Raw genomic sequence first — 21289 nt, forward strand, 5'->3', positions numbered from 1 at the left:
TGAAACTCAGCACCTAAGGGCATAAGGCAGTTGTAGGTTTGTTTGTTTGTTTTTTTTATTTTTCAATCAGCACCAATCCCATAAATAATGTTCTACACTTGGTGTACGGTATAAAACTGATGTGGAGATGCCTCCTTCTCCACCTGTGAATCCTAGGTGTGGAAGTTGAAATACTGTTTCTTGTGTGTAAAAAACAAAAGAAAAGTTTTTCTTTTTGTTTTTACTTACAAAACATAGAGAATATCTTTTTTTTTCTTTTTTTTATACATACAGCAACCAGAAAGAAAGCTTATCTGAAGGTTTGTGTTTGTTTCATGATCTGTGTTTACCGTAAACAAAAATAAGGTCCCCTCTTTTACTTTTGCTTTAAGGAGCTTTTAAAGTGAAGATTCATATTGTAGCAACTCATATAAGAGAGGTCCATCTCTATACCTAATACCTACAGCTGTGGGGGTGACATATTGGAGGATGTTGATAGTTCTTCTTAACCTCCTGTCTACAAAATGAGCATCCCATGCAGGATATCTTTTTCTTGGGATGTCAATCTTAATGAGAGGCCCCTCGGGTGGGTAGGGTCGCCCAGATGGAGTAGATGGAACCATTGCTCTCACCTGGAAAACGGGCAAGCAAGTGTCAGCTGTGAGTTCCTCCTGTTGCTCCGTGACCGCTCTGGTGGGCGTAGCCTGGGCCCCCCGGTACCCAGGGGTTTGGGGCGCCATGGGCTCAACATCGGGGGGCAAAGGAATGCCCCAGAGCAGCTCGGCGCAACAGGAGCTGACAAGGATCTTAGCTCTTGGCCCCATGGGATGCAGCACACCATAATATAACAGCATCAAAGCTATCCCAGCAGCAAAGCTAAGAAAGACACAACACAGTGCTGGCACGGCATATGAGTCAGTGGTTTCAGGATCTCTGTAAAAATACCAAAGGAGCGTCAAGGTCGCGTTCTCCGTCAGGACCACCGTGTAATACGCAAACATTCGGTATCGAGTCCGCCCTTCCTTGACATTAAACCAGCAGAAAATGTACACAATCCCTACCACCATGTTGAAGAGGATCTCCTCCCACTTAGACATGCAGAAATCTGTCCCACCATGGATGATCCAGAAAGCCATGGCACACCAATGGACCACTACAAAGATCCCAAAGTAGAGCTGGAAGATGGAAGCAAAGAGAGCAAAAGAAATAACTCGGGATGAGATGGTGAAGATGCGCCAGAAGAGATGGATGAGGGCCCCTCTGTAGCTCATACTCTTCTTGTCGTCCCTAGAGTCCCGAAGAAGCTTGTGATAGGAGGCTAGCACCCAAGCCAGGGACATCAGGGAGGCCACAGAGGACACACCTGCCGGAAGACACACAGATCCACTGGGTTAGAGAGGAGGTTTGGTTGAAAACATCATCTGCTCACTAAATTATTGCATCGGGGGCAGGCTTGGGAGCCTGAAGGTTCAACTCACGTCAGGTTGTCCTTACAGTCTGGAGGAGAGAAATACAGAAATATCAGTGTGGGAATTGGAAAGGATGCTGCATTCAGGAGTTCTCTGACACATTGTCCTGATCTCCAGGAGCCACCGGCTCTGCCACCCCACCCCAGCTCATCTCTTTTAACGGGGAACAACCTCTGTGCTCATCCTGATTGGATCCACATTTGAGAATTTGAAATCCAGATCCCATCTAAATGCTTCATCCCAAGTATGAAGGTTATTTTCTGTAGAAAGGAATCTTATCTTGGAATGCACCACTGCAAGAGCAGGACATCCATACTCTCTGCAGCTGCATGGATTCTTTCTTATTCTAAAATACTGTTATATGAGCAACATTCCCATTGATTCTGCCTTACTCAGGAATCTCCATTTGCATTTGCCTTTGAGAAAAATAGGCAGTTTTTTTTATCCTGTGCATATAAATATATAAATACAGGGAGCATCAAGACTCATCAATACCCTTCAAATGGTCCCAAAACAAAGAATCTGATCTCTCCAGAAAATCCCCTGCCCTGGTTCCAGAGCAGCTGGAGGTATTGGAGGTATATTGGAGATAGCTCATCTCCAGCCTCGTCTCCTGGATGGACCACAGATCCAAGTCGCAGTTGTGTCTCCAGCCCTGTTTCTTCTCCCTCTGAGGAGACCTTGGATTTGGTCCACTCTTTCCCAAAGCACTCAGACCCTGAGGATTGTTCCCATCAGTGCCTGCAATTCCAGCCCTGAGGTCACCCTTAGAAGGCACCCCATGATATTACAAAAGGAAATCAGTCTTAACCAACCATCCTCTCAACTAACTCATCATCCCAACCAACTCATCATCCCAACCAACACTCAAACAATTTATTTTCTCCGAAAGATAAAATAGTTCCCCACTACACTTCAGAGGTTTTCAAAAACAAAAAAAAACCCCACTGATCATCACAAGGGTAGATTGAACAACTCATTGAGCAAAGCATCACAATAAAAATTAATTGACAGATTCCTGGGAAAAGAAGGAACCACTGGCATCTTATTCCTTTGCTCCCACTGCTGCTCACTGGTCAACTGTTCTGCAGGTGAGGGAACAGATGATGGACCAAAATCCATGTTTGGGAAGTTCAATAATTTGGTAGCTATAGTTTGATTGAGCCTTGGCCAAAGATTTGTCTGGGAGCATCTAAAGATTTGTCTGGGAGCAGACTAAAGGAAAAATGCTAATGATTGTAAGCAAAACAAATAATAACACCTTTCTTTCTCTGATGTGTAACATATTAGAAAGTCAGAGAATCATAGGATGGCCTGGGTTGGAAGGGACCTTAAGGATCACCTGGTTCCAACCAGCTCTTATTTTGATTTTCCTACCCTAAAAAACCCAAGGAACATCTTTCTGCAGCTACTCAGGGTTAAAAAGCTAAAAAGTCCAACCCCCCTAAATTTCTTCTCCTGTTTTCTCTCTGCCCCCAGGGGCCTGGCTTCTATGGGAATGCGAATAAGATCCACTGGCTCTTCAGACCTCACTCCATAGACTTCTTTTTTGAGGAGCCCACCCCACAGTGCAGTGGAGTTAGATTTCCCTCCTTCCAGCCTATCTATGTCTGGAGGAGAGGTGATGAGGAAGGTGGCCAGGAAGGATGACAGAGCTCCATCTCTGCCCCTCATTGGAATTCTCACAGCCTGCAGGTCCACCAAAACTGTGTCTTTCCATTAGCTTGTCTCTCTGAATCCTTTGCCTTTGGACTTACAGCTGCTTTAGCATTTCAGACTAAATTTAAAAAAAAACAACAACAAGCCACAAACCAGTAAGACCAGTGGCCTTATCAAAGAGGGAAGCTTGAAGCCACCAGCTTTAAGAAAACCATTATTTCCCCCGAGTTCTAAGTCCTCAATAAGAAACAACAGATATGGGACTTGGGGATTCTAATCACAGAATCACAGAATAGTTTGGGTTGGAAGGCACCCCTGGAGACCATCTAAGACCATCCCAAGGCAGGGTCACCTGGAGCAGGTGACACAGGAACTCATCCAAGTGGGTTTGGAATGTCTCCAGAGAGGGAGACTGCACAACCACACTGGACAACCTGTTCCAGTGCTCTGCCACCCTCAATTGAAAGAAGTTCTATCTCATGTTGAGATGGAGTTTCTTGTGCTTTAGTTTATGGCCATTGCTCCTTGTCCTGCCACTGAAAAGAGTGGCACCATCCTCTTGGCACCTGCCTTGGAAATATTTATATGGATTTATGAGATCCCCTCTCAGTCTTCTCTTCTCCAGACTAAACAGGCCCAGCTCCCTCAGTCTGGATGGAAACTTCTGAATGTGAACATCCTCAGCCCCAAGCAGATGTAGATGAGATTTATTTTTAACCTTCCAGATGTGTTACATTTTTGGTAGATATAATTAACAGTCCTGGAAGGCTGAGTGATGCCACACAATTTTGAAGTTGCGTGTGTAAGTACTGTTTGTTGCAGTATCTTTTAGCTATTCAGTTTAAAAACTTTCCCTGATTAACAGGAAAAAAATTATGTCTTATTTTATTGCTGTTTTACTAGAAACTTGTATATTTTAGTGATGTTTTACTAGAAATTTGTTGGGCATTAGGTGTACCTGTACTCTGAAACTCAAGCAGCACCAACCCTCAGGAGACAGATTTGTCACCCTGGCTTAAAAATGTTTCTGTTGGGCTCATTTATTCTAGAGTAGAGAGAGGACTAAAATACACCTGAAACAACCCCTCAGTTTACACAGAAAGGCTTTTCTGTAACGTTTTCAGTGAAGAACGTTCCACTAATCACAGCCAGGGCTGTAAATTGTACAGAGCTGAGATTACGTGTGTTGAGTCACTCACATTGCACGGTCCCTGCCTGCTGATAGTCATCTGAACATCTCTGCCAGTCAGCAGAGAGAGACAGACACCCCCAGAAAGTGATTCACCCTGTCCTAAGATCCATGTGTGGGACAAGGAGTGGTTGACTCATGCTCCCAAGGTGTCTGACTCCAACCCTTGCCAGGGCACGCGCGAGCACAGGCAGTCAGGCGGGATGAGTCCTACCCTCACAAACAGCTCATTGTCTCCTCGTTTGCACCAAGATCTGAGGGAGGCAATGGAGTATCACCAGACATTTTGACATATTTCTGCTGTTGTTTGAAAATTCGAGAGTCTGTGGTGAATGTGAGTTTTGGCATCCTAGTGATGGACCTGGGTGTAAGGCGGTGAGATCCCATAGGTGGATGTCAGCAGGAATCACGGGGTGATGTGAAGAGTTCTACAGTCCTTCTTACTGTGTTGCCACAGAAATTATTCTCTGGCTATTTCAGAAAGACTTAAATGACACAGCACTTTTGTTCATCTTGACCACAACTTTCTCATTCCCATCTTTCCCTGTGACATCTTCACACAATTTACAATTCTCACAGACTGTGGGATAAACTGTCTCTTTTTTGACCCTCCACTTCTCCAGACCTTGTTTCTAACCAACTACAGAGATCTCTCCAATCATAACTAGAACAAAAAGTCTTGGAAATTTGGATCATATGAGAAGTAACTTTTTATTTTGATTATGAGTTTTGCTCATGGTGACTGACGCACCTTCATCTACGATGAGTAGGTTTCAGCCCCCTTCCCAGGTTTGTTTATCAAAGGGATGAGGTTGGGTAAAAACTGAAATCACTTCAAAAAAACCACTCCCACTCCTCCCACTCTGTTCTTAGTCTCGGGAGTGGAACATTCCCACCATGCACAACCACATCTCTGGGCATTCTCAAGCCAGGAGGAGGTCAGCTACTATGGAGCTGAATCTGTGGGATCTGTCTCCCCCCTACCCATAACAAGTCAGACTGGCATAGACTAAGATTGTCTTCAAACTGTACAACAGCCTTTGAAGTCCTCCTATCACCTGCTAGGAAGCAAAGAACGACTCACAGGCCAAAGTCAGCACCACTGAGGAGTCAAGCCCCTGTTCCTTGAATGACACATCACAAGAATTAACCCCCCAGATCCCTTTAGTGACGAGCTCCGAAGTCCTTATGGTGAGACATCTCCTAACCTACATTCAGCACAGAAAGGTAGAGGTCTATAATGTCCCGTTTGACAGATGAAGCACTAAGATTTAAAGGATTTACCCAAGGTCTCCTGTAAAATCCAAGTGAAAGCAGGGAATAGATCTTCACATCACAGTGCACTTTGCCAAGGCATTTCAGGCAGGATTCAGTAGAGACTCACCCCAGGGTGTCCATAGTTAAACAACGTCCCTTACTTTACTCAGTACAGAATGAAGGCTTAGTGCAACCACCACAGGTGGGAATCCAGCAACATTTGAGGTGCTTTGGGATATTCCAGACCTCCACGTGGAGCTGGCAGATGTGACAAACTTGCACACAGAAGACCAGAACATTTTTGAGCTGGGAGCTGGAGTGAGGCAGGGTACTCATGGCATCTCAAATGACATTAGGTGATGCTCAAAAAAATTGTTTCCTCAGTCATTATGGTCAGAGCTGTCTGAAGGCCATTACTTAGACTCTGTGGTTTTATTGTCTCTATCTCCATTGAATACAAGGGGAGATTGGACTCCCTCTTTGCAGGGAGACACCTCCATCAGAGACACCTTTGTTTAGGTGTCTGAATCTGGAGCTGAACTCAACAACCATCTTGAACTGGCTTGATTCTGACTTCTTCCCTCACTAATTCTGCATTTCTCGGGGGGAGCTCGTGAACAGTCCTCAGTGGTGAACACACATGGCGCAAAGGCTGTGCAACAGCAAATGGTGAAGAGAGGTGAGAAAGCGGTGGGATAAAGGCAGGGATTAAAACCATTATATTTCTGAGAATGTTGGACAAAGGAATCGACTCGCTGAGAAAGGGAAACAAGAGCGATTGCTTTGGATCACGAAAACACGAGGGGACTCGAGTATAATGCAGGCAGCAATTTGATACCAGAGGAGAGGAGTCTGAACCGCTCTGAGTTCAGGGAAGCCTTGCTGAAGCTCACAGGGACATGCTGAATTTTATCCTGTTTCAGTTTCCATCCCCCAGTTCCTACTGATGGTCCAGAAAAAGAAAAGGTCATCTCAGGTGTGTAATGAGGATCTTTGAAAAATCCACATCCACACGAAAGAATCATGACAATGACTCCCCTTAAATTGTCACGGTAGTTTTTAAAGCCCAGGAATAAAAACAGTGCATGGAAAGCCATCCCTATCTATCCAGACTATTCCTGGTATACAATTACACATGGTTTTACAACTAGTCTAATGAAAGCCCTGGAAAAATAACACGCACACACACACACACATATAAATGATTATTTAAAATGAACAATATACCCGTTTTTGCCTTACTTGCAGTGTGGTTCAGCTGAGGAGAGAGGTTTTTCACTAGGGGTATGTACAGTTTTCATCACAAATCCAGCTGCAGGTTGTTGGCTGTCAGGAATTTGAAAGCAGTTGCTGTAGCACATTCCCTAAGTATTTCCTGTGGCGCCTGTCCCTTTAAAGTTGAAAATGATGCCTAAACAGTGCTCTATTTCTTTTTTTTTTTTTTTTTTTATATTAATTCTCCTTAAGACTGTACTAAAACAAAANACAAATCCAGCTGCAGGTTGTTGGCTGTCAGGAATTTGAAAGCAGTTGCTGTAGCACATTCCCTAAGTATTTCCTGTGGCGCCTGTCCCTTTAAACATCATTCTTTTAAATAAACAGCTTTTTTTTTTTTTTTTTTTTTTTTTTTTGATATTAATTCTCCTTAAGACTGTACTAAAACAAAATGGGAAGATACCAACGTTTCTCCCGGGTGAGCTGGACAGCAAATATTCCATGTGACACAAACCCTTCCATCAATCCCTGTGCAAAGGCAGAGCTTGTTTAATGCCAAGTGCCACGTCTCAGTTCCTCCCCATTGCTCTCTGCCTGCTCAGGCCTCTGTGCTCTGAACCCTGTTATCGTGTTTTCCCCTTTGGGTGGCACGTTCCTCCCTGGAGCTCAGCAGGAGCCGAGGAACAGGCTTTCATTTTGATGCACACAGAGTGAAAATGCATTTATGTACAAAAGAGATCAAGCCAGACTCTGCTTTTGTAACAGCATTGCCTGAAAATCGCTCCCCCTTATTTTTTAATCTGTTTTTATTTATTTGCGTCAGAGTAAAAGGGGTCAGAATCAGACCCCAGGTCTGATTTTCATTGTTTCCCGATGGATTTTGATGCTTGATCATTCTTTATTCTTTCCCATCAGAGAAGGGAGTGACTTTGGTCTTCTTTCCTTCATTTTCCCTCTTTGTTTGTCCCTTTGAACATGAAAAAATGTAGAACAAATAATAAAGGGCTGCATAGGTCATTTTGCCATTCATTTTCCTCATAGGATTTCAGGACACTGTCCTAACCAGTTTCTCCACCAAGGCATTATGGCAATGAGCACTATGAACATAATTCATAAGTCTGACCCAGGAATGGCCTCCTCTCATCTATGTGACACCTCTGGTCTCTGCTCAGAGCTGGAGTGACCAGGGATGAAAAACCAGAGCTTAACACTGGGAAGACTGGGAAGAGATGTTACACCAGTGTCACGTCCTTAGCCGTTTTCTCATGGAAGATGTTTTGGTTTCATCAGGCAAAGGGTGAGTTTCAAAACCTCAGCACCTGCTCCTTTGCTAGGGAGCCCTTCTGAGACCTTCCTTCAAGGAGCATCACGACCCTGTTCTCCCCAGGGTCCAACTCCCATAGGACACAGCGTCACGAGTCCCTAAGAAATACAAAACTGCTGGTGGCTGGGAAAGGCAGGAAACAAAGGTAAGTAACTCACTTCAGGGACATATTTCCAAGTAGGTCTGGATAACCAAAGAAGGTCTTCAACTACTGAATCCCACTGGGACTTCCTGACACAAGGCTTGTGTTGAGTTTCTATACAGGATAGTCCATGTCCCAGGTAGGGCAAGGAGGGCTCTTCCACATTAGACCAGAGGAACATTCATGTTCCCAAACCTTTCATCATGAGAAAATCCACAGCAAGGCAAGTTCAGAACAGCTTGTTCACACGGAGAGTTGCTCTCCCACCCCTCGACAGTTAAAGGCTGGCTCCTGTCCTGAAATGCTGCTTCCTGAAACCTTTTCCTTTTGCTAAATTAAGATGTTCTTAATGACCCCATAAATGCTGAATCCCTTTTTAGCTCCTTCCCCCAGCCCCTGTCTCAGCACAGCCGTGAGGAACTGAGGTCCTTGGGTTCACTGGGGATTGTGTTTGGAAAGGACTCTCTTTCCCCCCCTTTCATGCTGCTGCCTTTCAGCTCTCCCCAGTGCCCCTTTTTCTGTGCTGCTGGAAGAGGTGACTGGCCACACTCGTCTGATCTGTGCTCTCATTATCTCGGCTGCTTCTGTTGTGTCTCCTCCTATTCATCTCCTCTGTGAACTCGGGCCCTGCCAAACCAGCTCAGGCCCCGCGGCCATCGACTCTTATATCTCCTCCTGGACTCCAGCCAGCCACGGATCCTTCTGTAAGAGGCACGAGCACCCCGGGCCAGGCAGAAATGGGATAATCTGCCCTCTCTTCTGGATTGTCCTTGAATAACCTCAGCCAAGTGTCAGATCTCCTGTTGAAAATGTTGGATGTCACCCACCACATCAGGACTGGCAAAGCTTCCCCACCCTGTTTTAAAACTCTCATAAAGAAGATTTCCCTGAAGCATCACGTGCTTCAGGGTTTGTCTCACCCAAGGAATGCTGTCTGGGACACGGGATGAGTTGCACTCTGGAAATGCTCCATTGACTCTACCTGGAGTGTGGATCACAGAATCACAGACAGGGTTAAGCCAGAAGGGATCTTAAAGATCATGTTGTTCCAACTCCCTGCCATGGGCAGGGACACCTTCCACTAGACCAGGTTGCTCAGATTCCCACCCAACTTGTCTTTGAACACTTCCAGGGGTGGGGATCAAACTGGACCAATCAAACAAGGAGAAGTGGATAAGATGAAAAGTACCCTTGGTAGCAAAGATTTGGCATCCACCAACTCCCCACAGGAGCTCAGGAGAGAGTCCTGAGTACCAGCAAGGTAAGGAGAGCAGAAAGCAGGATTGGAAAACCCTGTTCCTGGCTCCAAGATGAGCAGAATAGCCCACGCTGGCTCCTGCAAAGCAGGAGTCGACAGATGCAACATAACATGGGCAAAACTGAGTGACACAACACAATGATTTTATATCACTGAGGGCCAAGCAGGCAAAAAAAAAACCCCAAGACACACCTGATGTGAGAAGGGTGCAATGATCCATCAGAGAACATACTCAAGTGGCATTTCCTAGAACAGCCAGATAGAGTTACCACCATCCTCAAGTGGTAGCAGAAAGATAAAATCCCTCTGTTACATCACTGAGAAGAAGAAGGTTGGTCCCAACAGGCCTAAATGAACTGTCCTCATCAGCATGAAATTCCACTATTTGCTTTCCATAATATCCTTGTACCTTTCCTAGGATGCTGGATGCAGATATCTCAGTTTTTCCCTACTTATTTAGGAAAAAAAAGCTACTGATGCCTGTTCCAGAGCCAAAACATTTCTGGCAGCACTTAGGTCAAATCTTAGTCCTTATATATGCACAGATCTTCAAACAATCCTCATCTCACTTGGATAACCGAGATCTTTGATCCTGTGTAGTGACTCGCCACCAGATAACAGCTCATAAAAAACAGCAGAGAGGAGAAGGACACATGGGAACCCAGACCTGGAGAGACCCTGGTGGTGGTATCTGAACCAGCAAAGGAGAAACAGAGCCAGGACCATTTGCTGATCCTCAGCCCAACTGGCAGAGTCTGCCATGTCCATACAATTAAACTCTCTCAGTAGTTGTATCCAATCTGCCTCATGGGAATGGTTCCTGGACTATGTGAATTTGTTTTCTCATCCCTGGGAAGCTTTGGGAAAGGGTTGGCTGGCCAAAACTGTTCCAGAGACCAACTTAACACAATCACCTGAGTGCCAGTGCTTGGGCTCCAACACTGTTTGCATTACAGGTATAGACAGAATCCGATCACAGTCCTCTGTTTATCAAAAATATGGTCATATAATCCCCTTCATCATGTTAAAAATAATGTGGAAGACCTGTGGTTCAACTCCTGGAGGTGGAACCTCTCATATTATCAGATTTTCCAGGCTGGGCAGAGTAAATTAGTCCAGGTGGCTGCTGTGTCTGGACAGCTCTGGGGAGCCCAGGCATGGCAGGTAGAGCTTAGGTAAAGTCTAATTCAGATGTGCAGGCAGCTTTGTGCCAGAAAAATGATATTTTAGCTGTACAAGTTGATCCCTCTAGGAATCTGGTCTCAGCTGTGCTCCCAAAGCTATGTCTGAGGAAAATGTCAGTGTGAGTCCATTGCTAGAGCCAGAGACAAATCCTGCCTTATGGAAAACAGCCTCTTCTGAAGGTCCAGCCAGCCACCAGAGTCTCTGATGGGAGTCTAAGGTGGACTTAAAGGAAATTAAATTCACAAACACACATTTCAGGGGGAGAAATGCACGGCAGGTGTCTAAGACCACTCAGGAATTTGGGGTGAGTTTGGTGAATAGTTTCAGTCCTGAAGAAGCTGGAGGCAATCACGGACTAGGGACACACACACACAACAAGACTAATCTTATTTTTAGAGTTCCTGTTGATGTGACATTAATTACAATGATAACACAAAGTTATTTCTTTTGAAATGGCTCTTCCATTTTGAATAAATGTTAATTCACAACCGAAAGCTGGTTGTTCCACTTCAGTGGATGCTGTTTTGAGGGTGTTAATACAGAACAGTTCTTTGTGATTTTTGGCAAGTAAACCAGAAATCTCATTAATCTTACTGATGGTGGTTTTGATGTTGGTGTAGGGCTACATTTGATGCTGTTTTCAACTAGAAAAGCTTCTATCACTTAAACTGGGGCTCATGTAGCCCAGTAAGCACAACCCAGCAGTGAGGACTCAGGTTATCTCACGTAAGTGCCAGTACTTCTCCAGGATTTTCCCACCATGCCCAAGTACATCTTTTCCCAGTACATCCTCCAAAGGGCATAAACCTCATGAATCTCTGAATCTCATGTGGGCAGGGTGGTCTTGAAGTTGACAGAGACACTCAGAACCAACAACTCTGTCTTCTAATGCCACAAATACACAAAGGAGAGATAGTCTGGTCAGAGCTTGGTCTAAATTCCTCCAGGTATCAATCACCTGGGTTAATTCTGCATGAGAAATGTGCTGGGAAAGCAGCAGCCAGGATTTCCCGGGCACAGATTAGGTTGTTTGGAAATGGAGCATGAGAAGTCTTATATGTGTCTATTTTTGTCAAAAGCTGCATGAATTGCTGCTCTATTCAGGCCAAGGTACCCTCTGCACAGTCATCACTGTAATTATGAAGACTTTTAGTTAAATCCCTGTTAATCTGAAGCCCTTAACTGCTGTCTCAGAATCACACTGACAAAGAACCCCACCTGAGTCTCTAAAAGTGAACAGCTACAGACAAGAGGATGTGAAGCTCCTCAAGACACCTCAAGAGATTTCACTTGAAATGCTCCACCAGGATGTTCTGACAACACCTCCAGCAAGGATTTAAATCTATGCAAGCAGAGCAAAATCCCTCTTTGCAGGAGATGTTACAGGGCAGTAGAGTCTGTCACAGAAACTTGGTTCAACCTGAAAGGAACACCTGAGAAGGGCACAAGCCACCTCTAAAGGCTTCCACTGATATTTCTTGGTCTACTTTCTGGTTCCTATTGTGCTCTGGTTCCTCAGTTCAGAAATCAGAGTAGTCTGTTCCTTGTACCTACACAGACATCCAGATGTTCAGAGGTATCCAAATCTTACCCAAAGCACCCAAGGTGGGAAAAAAGTCAGAGTAAGCTGCTTTTATAGTTGATCTGGAGAGCTAAGCACCACCATTGGCATGGATCTACCATGGATCTCTAGAGGCTAAAGTCACCCAAGTATGACTGTGCTGCCCTTGTAGCCTCTTGGTTAGATTTGCAGTTTGCTGTGGTCACTAATTGCTGAGACTTGATTTTTGACCCTTTGCTAATTAAAATAGTCTTTTTGAGAACGACAAGCCAAAAAAAAACCCACCCCAAACATGTGATTTCTTTAACTGGGAAGAATAAGAGGACAAAATCCAAGAGGAGTTATACTTGGAGGAAAAATCACATTGCACGTTCAACAGCTGGTTCTTTATGAAGGACACTTTAGTCATAATTTTTAGTGGCCAAGTCTTTGCTAAGATTCCTTAGTATATTGAATCCAGCAGAGTCACTTCCAGTTTACATCCCAAAAATATCAGAATGAGCCTTCTATATTGAGATCTTTCAGACCTAATGACATTTGAACTCTACCGTTAGGAACCCTTAGAAGAGAAACACACCTTACGGAACTTCTGGAATGCACCAAAATGGGGAGGAAAACCTCTTGCTAAGAAAAACGACGCATGGCTCCATTTCAAATAAAATCTTTTCCCGCCCATTTCTATGTTCTGAGAAGGGATAGTTGGCATGAAACAACTCAACTCCACAAACACATGCAATAAATGTGCATTTTGACACTGTACATTTGACATTTGTTGCAGCATCTCTATCCTGGCATCCTTTTTTAAAAAATTCACATGAGAACCACAGCCACTGAGAAGAATGTAAATGTGCCTAAAACAAGTTGATAGGATGTTACAATCTTGTAAGTAGGGGTAAAATATTCTGAAAAGCAGGGGAGAAGCACATCAATGCTGGAAAGAACTCCAAGGAGTTCTACTGTCTGCTTTGGAGAACAACCATGAGAATCTCTTTTTCCTTGGCACAGGTCTGGGGCAGCTCTTGAACCTGGGACCCGGTGCCCAGAAATCAACAGCTAAGCAAAGCCTAATTCTGTTGACTGCTATATCCATTCTGTCTCGGCCTCCAAACCAGGGTGGCCCAGTCCAGAGTGCTTGGTGTGGTGGGAATGGTTCTTGGCCTGTGCCATGACCTGAGCCAAGCACAGAAATTGTTTGGGTTGGTGCTGGCTGCCAGGAGCTAAAAATGCGCCAAGGACTGTGCTGATAATTGAACCACGTGGTTGACCAAGATTTGGTGGCTGTGCTCATGTTCTGACTTGTTTAGATAAAACGCAACAGACTTGTCACCAGATTGGGGAAGCAACATCTTCTGCCAGGGCTTAGCGAAGGAACCTCCTGCTGCAAACACAGCTCCCACGGCCACTTCCTTGGAGACGAGACAACAACAAGGCACTGCTTCAAACAGTCTGTGGCAGCACCAAACAGGGATCCTGCAAACCACCTCTGGTTAATGGTTTGGTTTGGACACAGAAAGTTTGCAGGCCATTAGAGAAATAACTTCATCCCGGTTGTGGAAATGCTTTTGACCCGGTGGGGAAGAGGAAGGAAACTCAGCTTGGTTCACACTCACTGGCCGAGTGAAAGCTCTTCATTCAGCGTGTCTGGAGACGTGGCAGCAGTGCACACTTTGCTGACCTCATGGTTTATAAACCTTTGATGTTATGTAGGTGGCCTCTGGTGGAATTGCGTCAGCATCACTGTGGGTGAGGGGACTGGTGTCCTGAAAAGGAGGAACATCTCAACATTCCCGGAGAGTGCACAGGACTGGCATCAATAAAGCGAGTCTGGCAGAGCGTTTCTGTGCGGGGGAGTGACAAAGTGACAAGAACGGATGTGGTGCAGCTGGTGCTGTCTCGCAGTGGGGTAGCTGAAGGCACCAGGGACACTGATTTCCAAGGATATCAGCAAGAACCCGTTTCTTCCTCTGCTTCCCATGCTTTGAACGCTCTGCAAAGGTCTAAGTGATATGCAGCAGGCCAGAACTCAGCACGTGAAGTCATGCTCATCCTGGCTTGTCTCCTTGTCTCCTGGATCTTTTTGCCTCTTCTTGTGTGTTCAGGATGGAGTTGAGGTTGCCTCTTCAACAATGTCCTTGCTCAAGGTCAGGCTGAGATCAAACCATGAGCCCATTCCCCTGCTGCAAACATCTCTTTGCACCTTAAGATATATAATGTACATGAGATATGGGCTCCTGTGTTACAGATACAGCTGTGCCTGGTGGACATCCCCCACCAGTGATCATTTGTGTGGAGACATGGATGTACTGAAGACACTGAGAGCCTGAGGTTGGTCAAATGCCACTTAGGACAAAAGTCATTTCAGGAGATTTCTACTGACTCAGTGAATCTGCTGCACTCCCAGACTCAAGACTGTCACCTCAAGCTAATCATAAAAAAACCAACTAATAGTTGCTGAAGCAAGAAAGTTCTTTCCTTCAATATTCAGCAACTCTGAGTTGCAGCAACCCGACCTGATTCATCTCCATCTCCATCTGGGGTAGGAGCACAGAGAATTCCCTGCCCAGCACCCACCAAGCATCTTCCCCGTTTCTTTGCACACCCCAGTGGCTGTGTGCTCCCTGTTTATCCAGAGGCAGCATGACATGAACCCCAGAGCTGCACACTTGAGCAACCTGAAGACAAAAAGAGTTGAATTTCCATGCATTTCACCAGCCCATTCCACAGCAGGGTGCAGCCACCTTTCCCTATGCCCTGATCAAAACCTGCCATGAGAGGAGTGTCTCCAAGAAAGCCTGCAGCATGGAATTACCCAAAAAAGCTTTAATTTCCTGTGTGGAATCCGCTTGACGTGCACTCCCCAGGAGCCTGCGGCGTAGGGATCCTCCCCAAGACCTCAGGCTACTCCAAGCTCTCTCTCCATGCCTCAGTTTCCCATCTGCCCTGCGGCTCCTGGGAACAGCATGAGCTAATGCTTGTGTGGTGCTGTGATGATGTAACCCCTTCCCAATGACTACCACAGTCTGACAAAGCCTAAATTTGGCAGCACTGGCCGAGTGCCAGCGCTGTCCCGTGAATGGTGACTCATCTTTATTGGCTGTGCCGTGTCCTGTGTGTGACGGTGACACGTGGTCCGGAACAGAAGGGGTTTCATCAGCACTCCCAAAATAAGAGCCAGAGACATGGCAAGGTGGTGGACGGGGAAGCTGCAGGTGGGGATGGGCGGAGGGATGACGTCTCTCCTTGGGCTGGCTCCAAAGCCCATTGGAAAAGAAAAAAAAAATCCCGTCACTGGCTTCCAAGGCTCCTGGATCCGATCCTTCCCCGCCGAGCTGGGACAATATGGCTGATGATAGGGCGAGCTTTCCCATGCCAGCCCGCCTCAGGCATGGCCTGCTCTCAGCATGCCAGAGCAAGGCGTCCTCAGTGCCCACTGCCAACTGTGGAGATGGCTTTTTGATGCTGCTGGGAGCTGGCGGGGGACCAGCGACTCGCTTCAAGCAGGGCACCAAATTGCTCCCTGTCATCCGGCTCTGGTGACGAGGAGGGAAGGCAGGAGCAGAGCCATATGCCCCAGTCTGGCAAAGCACTTGAGTCATATGAGTGGCCTCCCAGGCGAGCTGCTTATGAGTTCAGAGCTATTTGGGCATTTTGTGAGGAGCCTCCTTGGTCTGCTGGTGAACATTTAAAGGGAAACCGTGGTGGAATCAGGACAAACTTTCAAGGCAGATGACCCTGGTTCCTCCCTGCCAAGCCCCTTCAGCAAGAACATGACTGGTGGGGTGCCTTGCCCACATGGCAATGAGCGACTGCTTTTCTGCTCATGCCTCTTCTGTCACAGGGAAACAGGGCTGTGTGATGGATGTCTCCCATTTCTTCTACTCCCCAAGGAATGGCATAAAAAAAAGGGAAAAAGAATATGCCTCCAGCTCCTTGGGCAAAGTTATAGCATCTCTTTTCCTTGTGATCTGTCTCAGAGCCCAAGCCGAAGCCCAGAGCGTGACTCTGGTAGACCTTGCCCTCTCCACATGTTTTCTGAATGAAGAGTCTATGAAGGAAAGACTCTTTTAGTCACACACTGAAGTTTTCCTGGTGAATCTCAGGTAAAAGGCACCAGCCAGAAATGGAACAAGATTTCTGCATGTGGAAGAAAAATACTTTGCTTGGGTTTTACCCATCCCAAAGGGAGTCTGCAGATGCCATGTTGAATCTTCTTTGTGCTGAGCCCTGTGGAGTCTGACACCTGTGTAGAAAGGGTGGCCCTCAGCTCATCTATGATGAGTAACTCTGGTTACTCCACAAACTGGGACAATTTTGTGTAGCGAGGTCACAGGGACTGAATTTGGGGTTTTGGATTCATGTCTGAGCACTGTTGGAATGCACTTATCTAGTTACACCCAAACTGAACGACACCTGTGGAGAACAGGCAGCAACACCCCACAGCAAGCACTTTTCCCTGCACATCCTTTTCCATCCAGCCTGGCACTTCCCGCCCATAGTGGTGGTTCTCTACTAAGAATTAAGTGTTTATCTGCAGGGATTGTTCTCCAGCCCAACACACTCTGGTCCCATCCATATCCCATCTCCTGCCATCCAAGGTGGTTGCATCCAACTACCTGCTGGGAATGGTCCCTGCTCTGTGCTTACTCCCAAGCAATCCTTGGAGATTTTTTGGCTCAGAGACAGCTGGTCCAAGCCAAAACCATGTCAGACCCATTCCAGCAGGGCAGAAATGGTAATGATGGAAGTCCACTGCTGGTGCCATTTATGCTGGGCTCTCCAATGGATGTACCTGCTCAGCCCAAGAAGTGCAAGAAGGATCTTGCACTGACTTCTAGTGCTCCCTCAAGAATAGAAGTGGTGAAAAGGATGGAATTTCAAATCTAATGAGTCTCTTCTAGTGGAGACATGGGAATTTTAGTCACTTCAGTTACTTTCAGGCCAGTGTTATGTCATTTGAAAATCACACCTTTGAGCAACTAAAGGCTGAAGGTCTCTTTCTAACTCGGGTGTCCCAGTTAAGAAGATTTGTTTGATCTTTGGGGCTCAAGTAAGAAGTAATTAATTCATGTGTTATCCTTTAGAGATGGCCTTGGTTTTAAATCTCAAGCCATTCCTCAACAAGTCACGGTGCCTTGAGATATTCCCTATCCTATGATTATCCCAGGACATTTCACACAGAAGGCAGCTCACAGCACATCCATTATTCACAGCATATTATTGGTTAACTATCGGCCTGTCAACGGGGAAGATGAACTGAGAAATTTATCTCCACATTAGACTAACTCATTATCACACAGGAACCTTCTCACTCAAGTGCAGCAGGGTTTAACTTGGCTCATCCCAAACCCACTCAGCTCCACCAGGGATGCCTTCTCTGGGCAGTGAGACATCTAACCTGCTGCTTGTCCTTCAATACTCTGCAAGATCAGTTAAGTCTTCTAAACTAAGTGACAGGTATCTTAGTGTGCCCCTGCAAAAAAGGATCATAAATGATCATAAATGCTCCTCAGACATGGTACAGAAAGAAGGAGAAGGGGACCAAGAACGGGACTTTGCTTTAGGAGGGACAACAAGATTTGCAAACTCTACCAGGATAACTCTGCAGCCAGCACACTTCTGTAGCTGAGATGTCTGAAACTCCTTTCAGTGCCTAATTTGTATCACTCTGCTTAAAAGAACGACCCAAAAACCTGCTGAAGTTATTGTTGCTTTTCCTCAAATATATGAGCAGCTTCAGAGTACTTATTGTGGGCTGTGGAGAGTTCAGACACATTGCAGAATCCTGGAGATTCCAGGACTTTGCCAAATGAAGGCCTACACTGCAAATCTCTTTCAGATCAACACCAGGATCGTAGAGGAGGTGGACACAGCATCAGGGGATAGATGTGACTTTTTTGGGGGGGAGAAACCCTGTGCTGAAAAGTGCAGCCTCATGCAGGAAGATTCCCAGGGAACTCTCTGCGTAAAGAACTTGTGACACGAGTGGAAGGATGTTTGAGGTCCTGCTAAATCTCATTAAGCCTTAAAGTAGCCACATGAAAAAAAAAAAAAAAAGTGAAAGCAAACCTCTTTAAGAGGAGATTTATGCCAGGAAAAGCTGGCATCCCTCTCACCTCACTGACTGCCTAGAGGTTGGGGTCTCCTTTAAGCTGGTTGTTTCTACTCCTTCCCATTCAGCGTGGAGGAACCAGCACCTCTGAGGAGTGAAGTGGGCTAAGGATGGTTTGTTCTGCAAGAAGTGAGGTGGATTATCTGCCAGGAGTGATTATGAAATGAGGATCTGGGCTGCTGGGCCTTTTCTGTTGTTGTTAATATTATGTTTCCTCCAGCAAATATGGTGTTTAAATCAGAACAAGTGCCCTGGCTGGTGTTGTCCAGGAGTCTGAGAGATGGACATCCTTTCAACCCATCCTCTCCTAAACCTCAGGGACAAATAAGGTGAGTGAGGAACAGGGCTGCATCCTCTCCAGTGACCCATCACCTCCTTTACCCTAACCCTAAGGAAAAGTATAAATCCACCCCCCAGCTTCTGTCCAGAATCCCCGGAGAAAGCCTCTGCTGGAGGTTGAGGTTGAGCATCTCATCCCACCTCCTTCAGTTGCTTTGGACATGGACTGATCCATGTTTTGGAGGCATTCTTTTTCCCTTACCTTCTGTTGACCCTGTTTTGGACCCCCACAGCTGTGGTTGTAGCAGATGGATTATTCACAAAGGACCTGCCTACCAACACCAGGTCCTTCCATACGGATATTCAGGAGCTGATGTTGATCTATGTGCCCCAGCAGCCACAGCACAAAGCATTCCAAACTCAGGCTCCCAGTGTGCACCTTCCAGGTCACACCTGCTCACCTGATGGACTACACTAAGTTCTTACCTCTTTGCTGTCTTTGCTACTTTCTGTTCTTCCCCAGGCAGGGGCAGGTGAGTCTGCCTAGTGCTTGGGACATGATAAAGGAAGGAATCCTGACTTTTATGAAATCCCAAGGGTGTTGTCCCAAGCTTTACTGAGGCTGGGTCTTCACCTCCAAATCCAGCTCCAGCACTTCTGCTGCTAGTGGTGTCAGACCATGCAGGGGACTCCCACTTTTGGGTGAAAATCTGTTCTTTGAGTGCTGAAGGAACAACAAACACAGGTTTCACCCAACCCTCTCAGACAGGTACCTCTCAGGGTAAAATGGGTCTTGCAAGGCATGATGAGGCTTTTCTTTCTTCCATGCACCCAGTAGACATGAAAACAAGGAAATTAAACATTAACCTGATTGTATCCCCCTCTACTAGTCCTCACAAGATCATCCCTTTCTGCCACCAGATGCTCTGGGTCTGAGTAAAGACCTCCAATGTATTCACTCTTCTTTCCTCAACAGCTCTCTTAACACCAGGAACTAGGAGGAAAAAACAAAACCTCCTGATAACCATTCCAATAACTCCCTTTCTAAAGCTCCTTATATAGAAGGAGACATTAGCTGACCCATTTGGGGAAAACTGGAGCCTGGCTTGGCATTGCAACAGGCTTGACATTGCAATCTGAAGAGCAGGGAGGATTTGGGCTTAGAGGAGGGATGTGCCACAGAAAATGGCAAATTGACCTTGCTCTGGCACTTAATAAATCCATAAGAGTCTGTGTGAATCGTATGGAAAGAGCTGGAGCCTGGACACATTAGCAGGGGCTGTACCTGGGTTTATAAGCCCTACCATGGGCTGCTTTGCCAGCGTGAATCCCTCAGGGATGCAGCTGATGCTGAAGCCAGAACTGGCCTCTTCCTGTGATGAGCCACTGCTCCCATGGACATGATGAGCCAGGAGAGACTTGATTTGATTTTTAAACACACTGCCTTCCTAACAACATCCGTATTCCTTTGGTTTCTGCCTGCTTTAAGGGAAATCTTTGATGCTCCCTTTCCTAACGGCTCCTCACAGCATTTAATTTCCTTCTGTATAATTATGTACTGGCCGGGAGGAGGAGGAGGAGGAGAAGGAGGAAGACAGAAGCACAGAACGGGCATGGAGGAGCTCTAGGAAACCTTGCACCTGAGTCAGGGAGCGCTGAGCAAGCTCTGCTGCTCACATCCATCAGCATCGCAGCGCCGGGATGCGCGACCGCATCCCTGGCACAGGCGGGGAGGGAGGCGGGGAGAGGGTGCGCTGGGTACCCGGAGAGCTCGGCTGCTGGAGCGTGGCAGGCAAAGAGCCCTCCAGGGCTCGGGAAGGCAGGCGGGGACGTGCGCTGCCTTGGAAGAGAGCGCAGCCGGCTCGGCGTGGTGGAGGAGCGGAGGAACTGCAAAGCCGGAGAAGGGAGGGGGGAGTTGGAAAATGATGCAGCTTGTTCAGTGGATTAGGCAGCCATGCCTGGAAGTGGCAAACTGAGAGAGCCACAGATTTGAAAGACTAGAGGGATTATTCAGCCGTGTTGTCTGACTCGCAGCACAACAGAGGCCAGCAAACTTCACCCAGCGCTTTCTGCAGGGAGGCCAACAATCTGTGTAACGCCCTGGCAAACCTGGCAGATGATCTCTGCATTTTCAGGAGGGTTAATAATGTTGGAAGCAGCAGGAAAAGGGGGCTGGCAAATGTGAGCAGTTCTAGCAGGAGTTGTAGAAAAGGCATATTCATCATGTCAGCACTTTGGAGGCCTGGAGAGCTCGTGATGAGAGGTTTCAGAAAAAGGCTGCATAAACAGGAGGAGGGAGGCCTCTATAAACAACCCTGATGGACATGCTGGAAGTATGGAGGAAAGAGAGAGCAGTCAGACTTACTGGTGCTGCAGATAGTGGTGACCTTGGTTCAACCAGCAAAATTTAACCCCTAAGTTAATTCCGATTTCAGTTCCAATCTCATCTCCAAAAACTCCTCATGTCTGTCAGAAATGACTTGCCCCAACCAGGCTGTCTCTAGGAAGATGAGTGTCCTCCCTGGTGTGTGAATCGAGCAGGGGCTGAATAATCCAGGAGCTCCTCAGCTGATACCACTGTTGGCCCTTGTAAAGGACAATTTCCCCTTGAGCTGGTGACTCTCAGGCAGCCAGCATGCCCATGGGCTGGGAGAGCAGCTCAT

General features: G+C 46.5%; 1 protein-coding gene across 1 annotated transcript in view; it reads right to left on the bottom strand.

Annotated features, from left to right (window-relative positions):
• Positions 1-255: 255 nt before the first annotated feature.
• The window catches only part of XKR6 (XK related 6), a 179008-nt gene continuing 157974 nt past the window's right edge, over positions 256-21289 (bottom strand). Inside the window, exon 3 of the mRNA XM_017830479.1 lies at positions 256-1342. Within this exon, the coding sequence (XP_017685968.1) occupies positions 378-1342 (965 nt within the window). The 3' untranslated portion in view covers positions 256-377. The remainder of the gene's footprint in view (positions 1343-21289) is intronic.

The sequence above is a fragment of the Lepidothrix coronata genome, unplaced genomic scaffold (assembly GCF_001604755.1).
Source record: "Lepidothrix coronata isolate B3197 unplaced genomic scaffold, Lepidothrix_coronata-1.0 Scaffold179, whole genome shotgun sequence".
In the NCBI taxonomy this organism is placed as follows: Eukaryota; Metazoa; Chordata; class Aves; order Passeriformes; family Pipridae; genus Lepidothrix; species Lepidothrix coronata.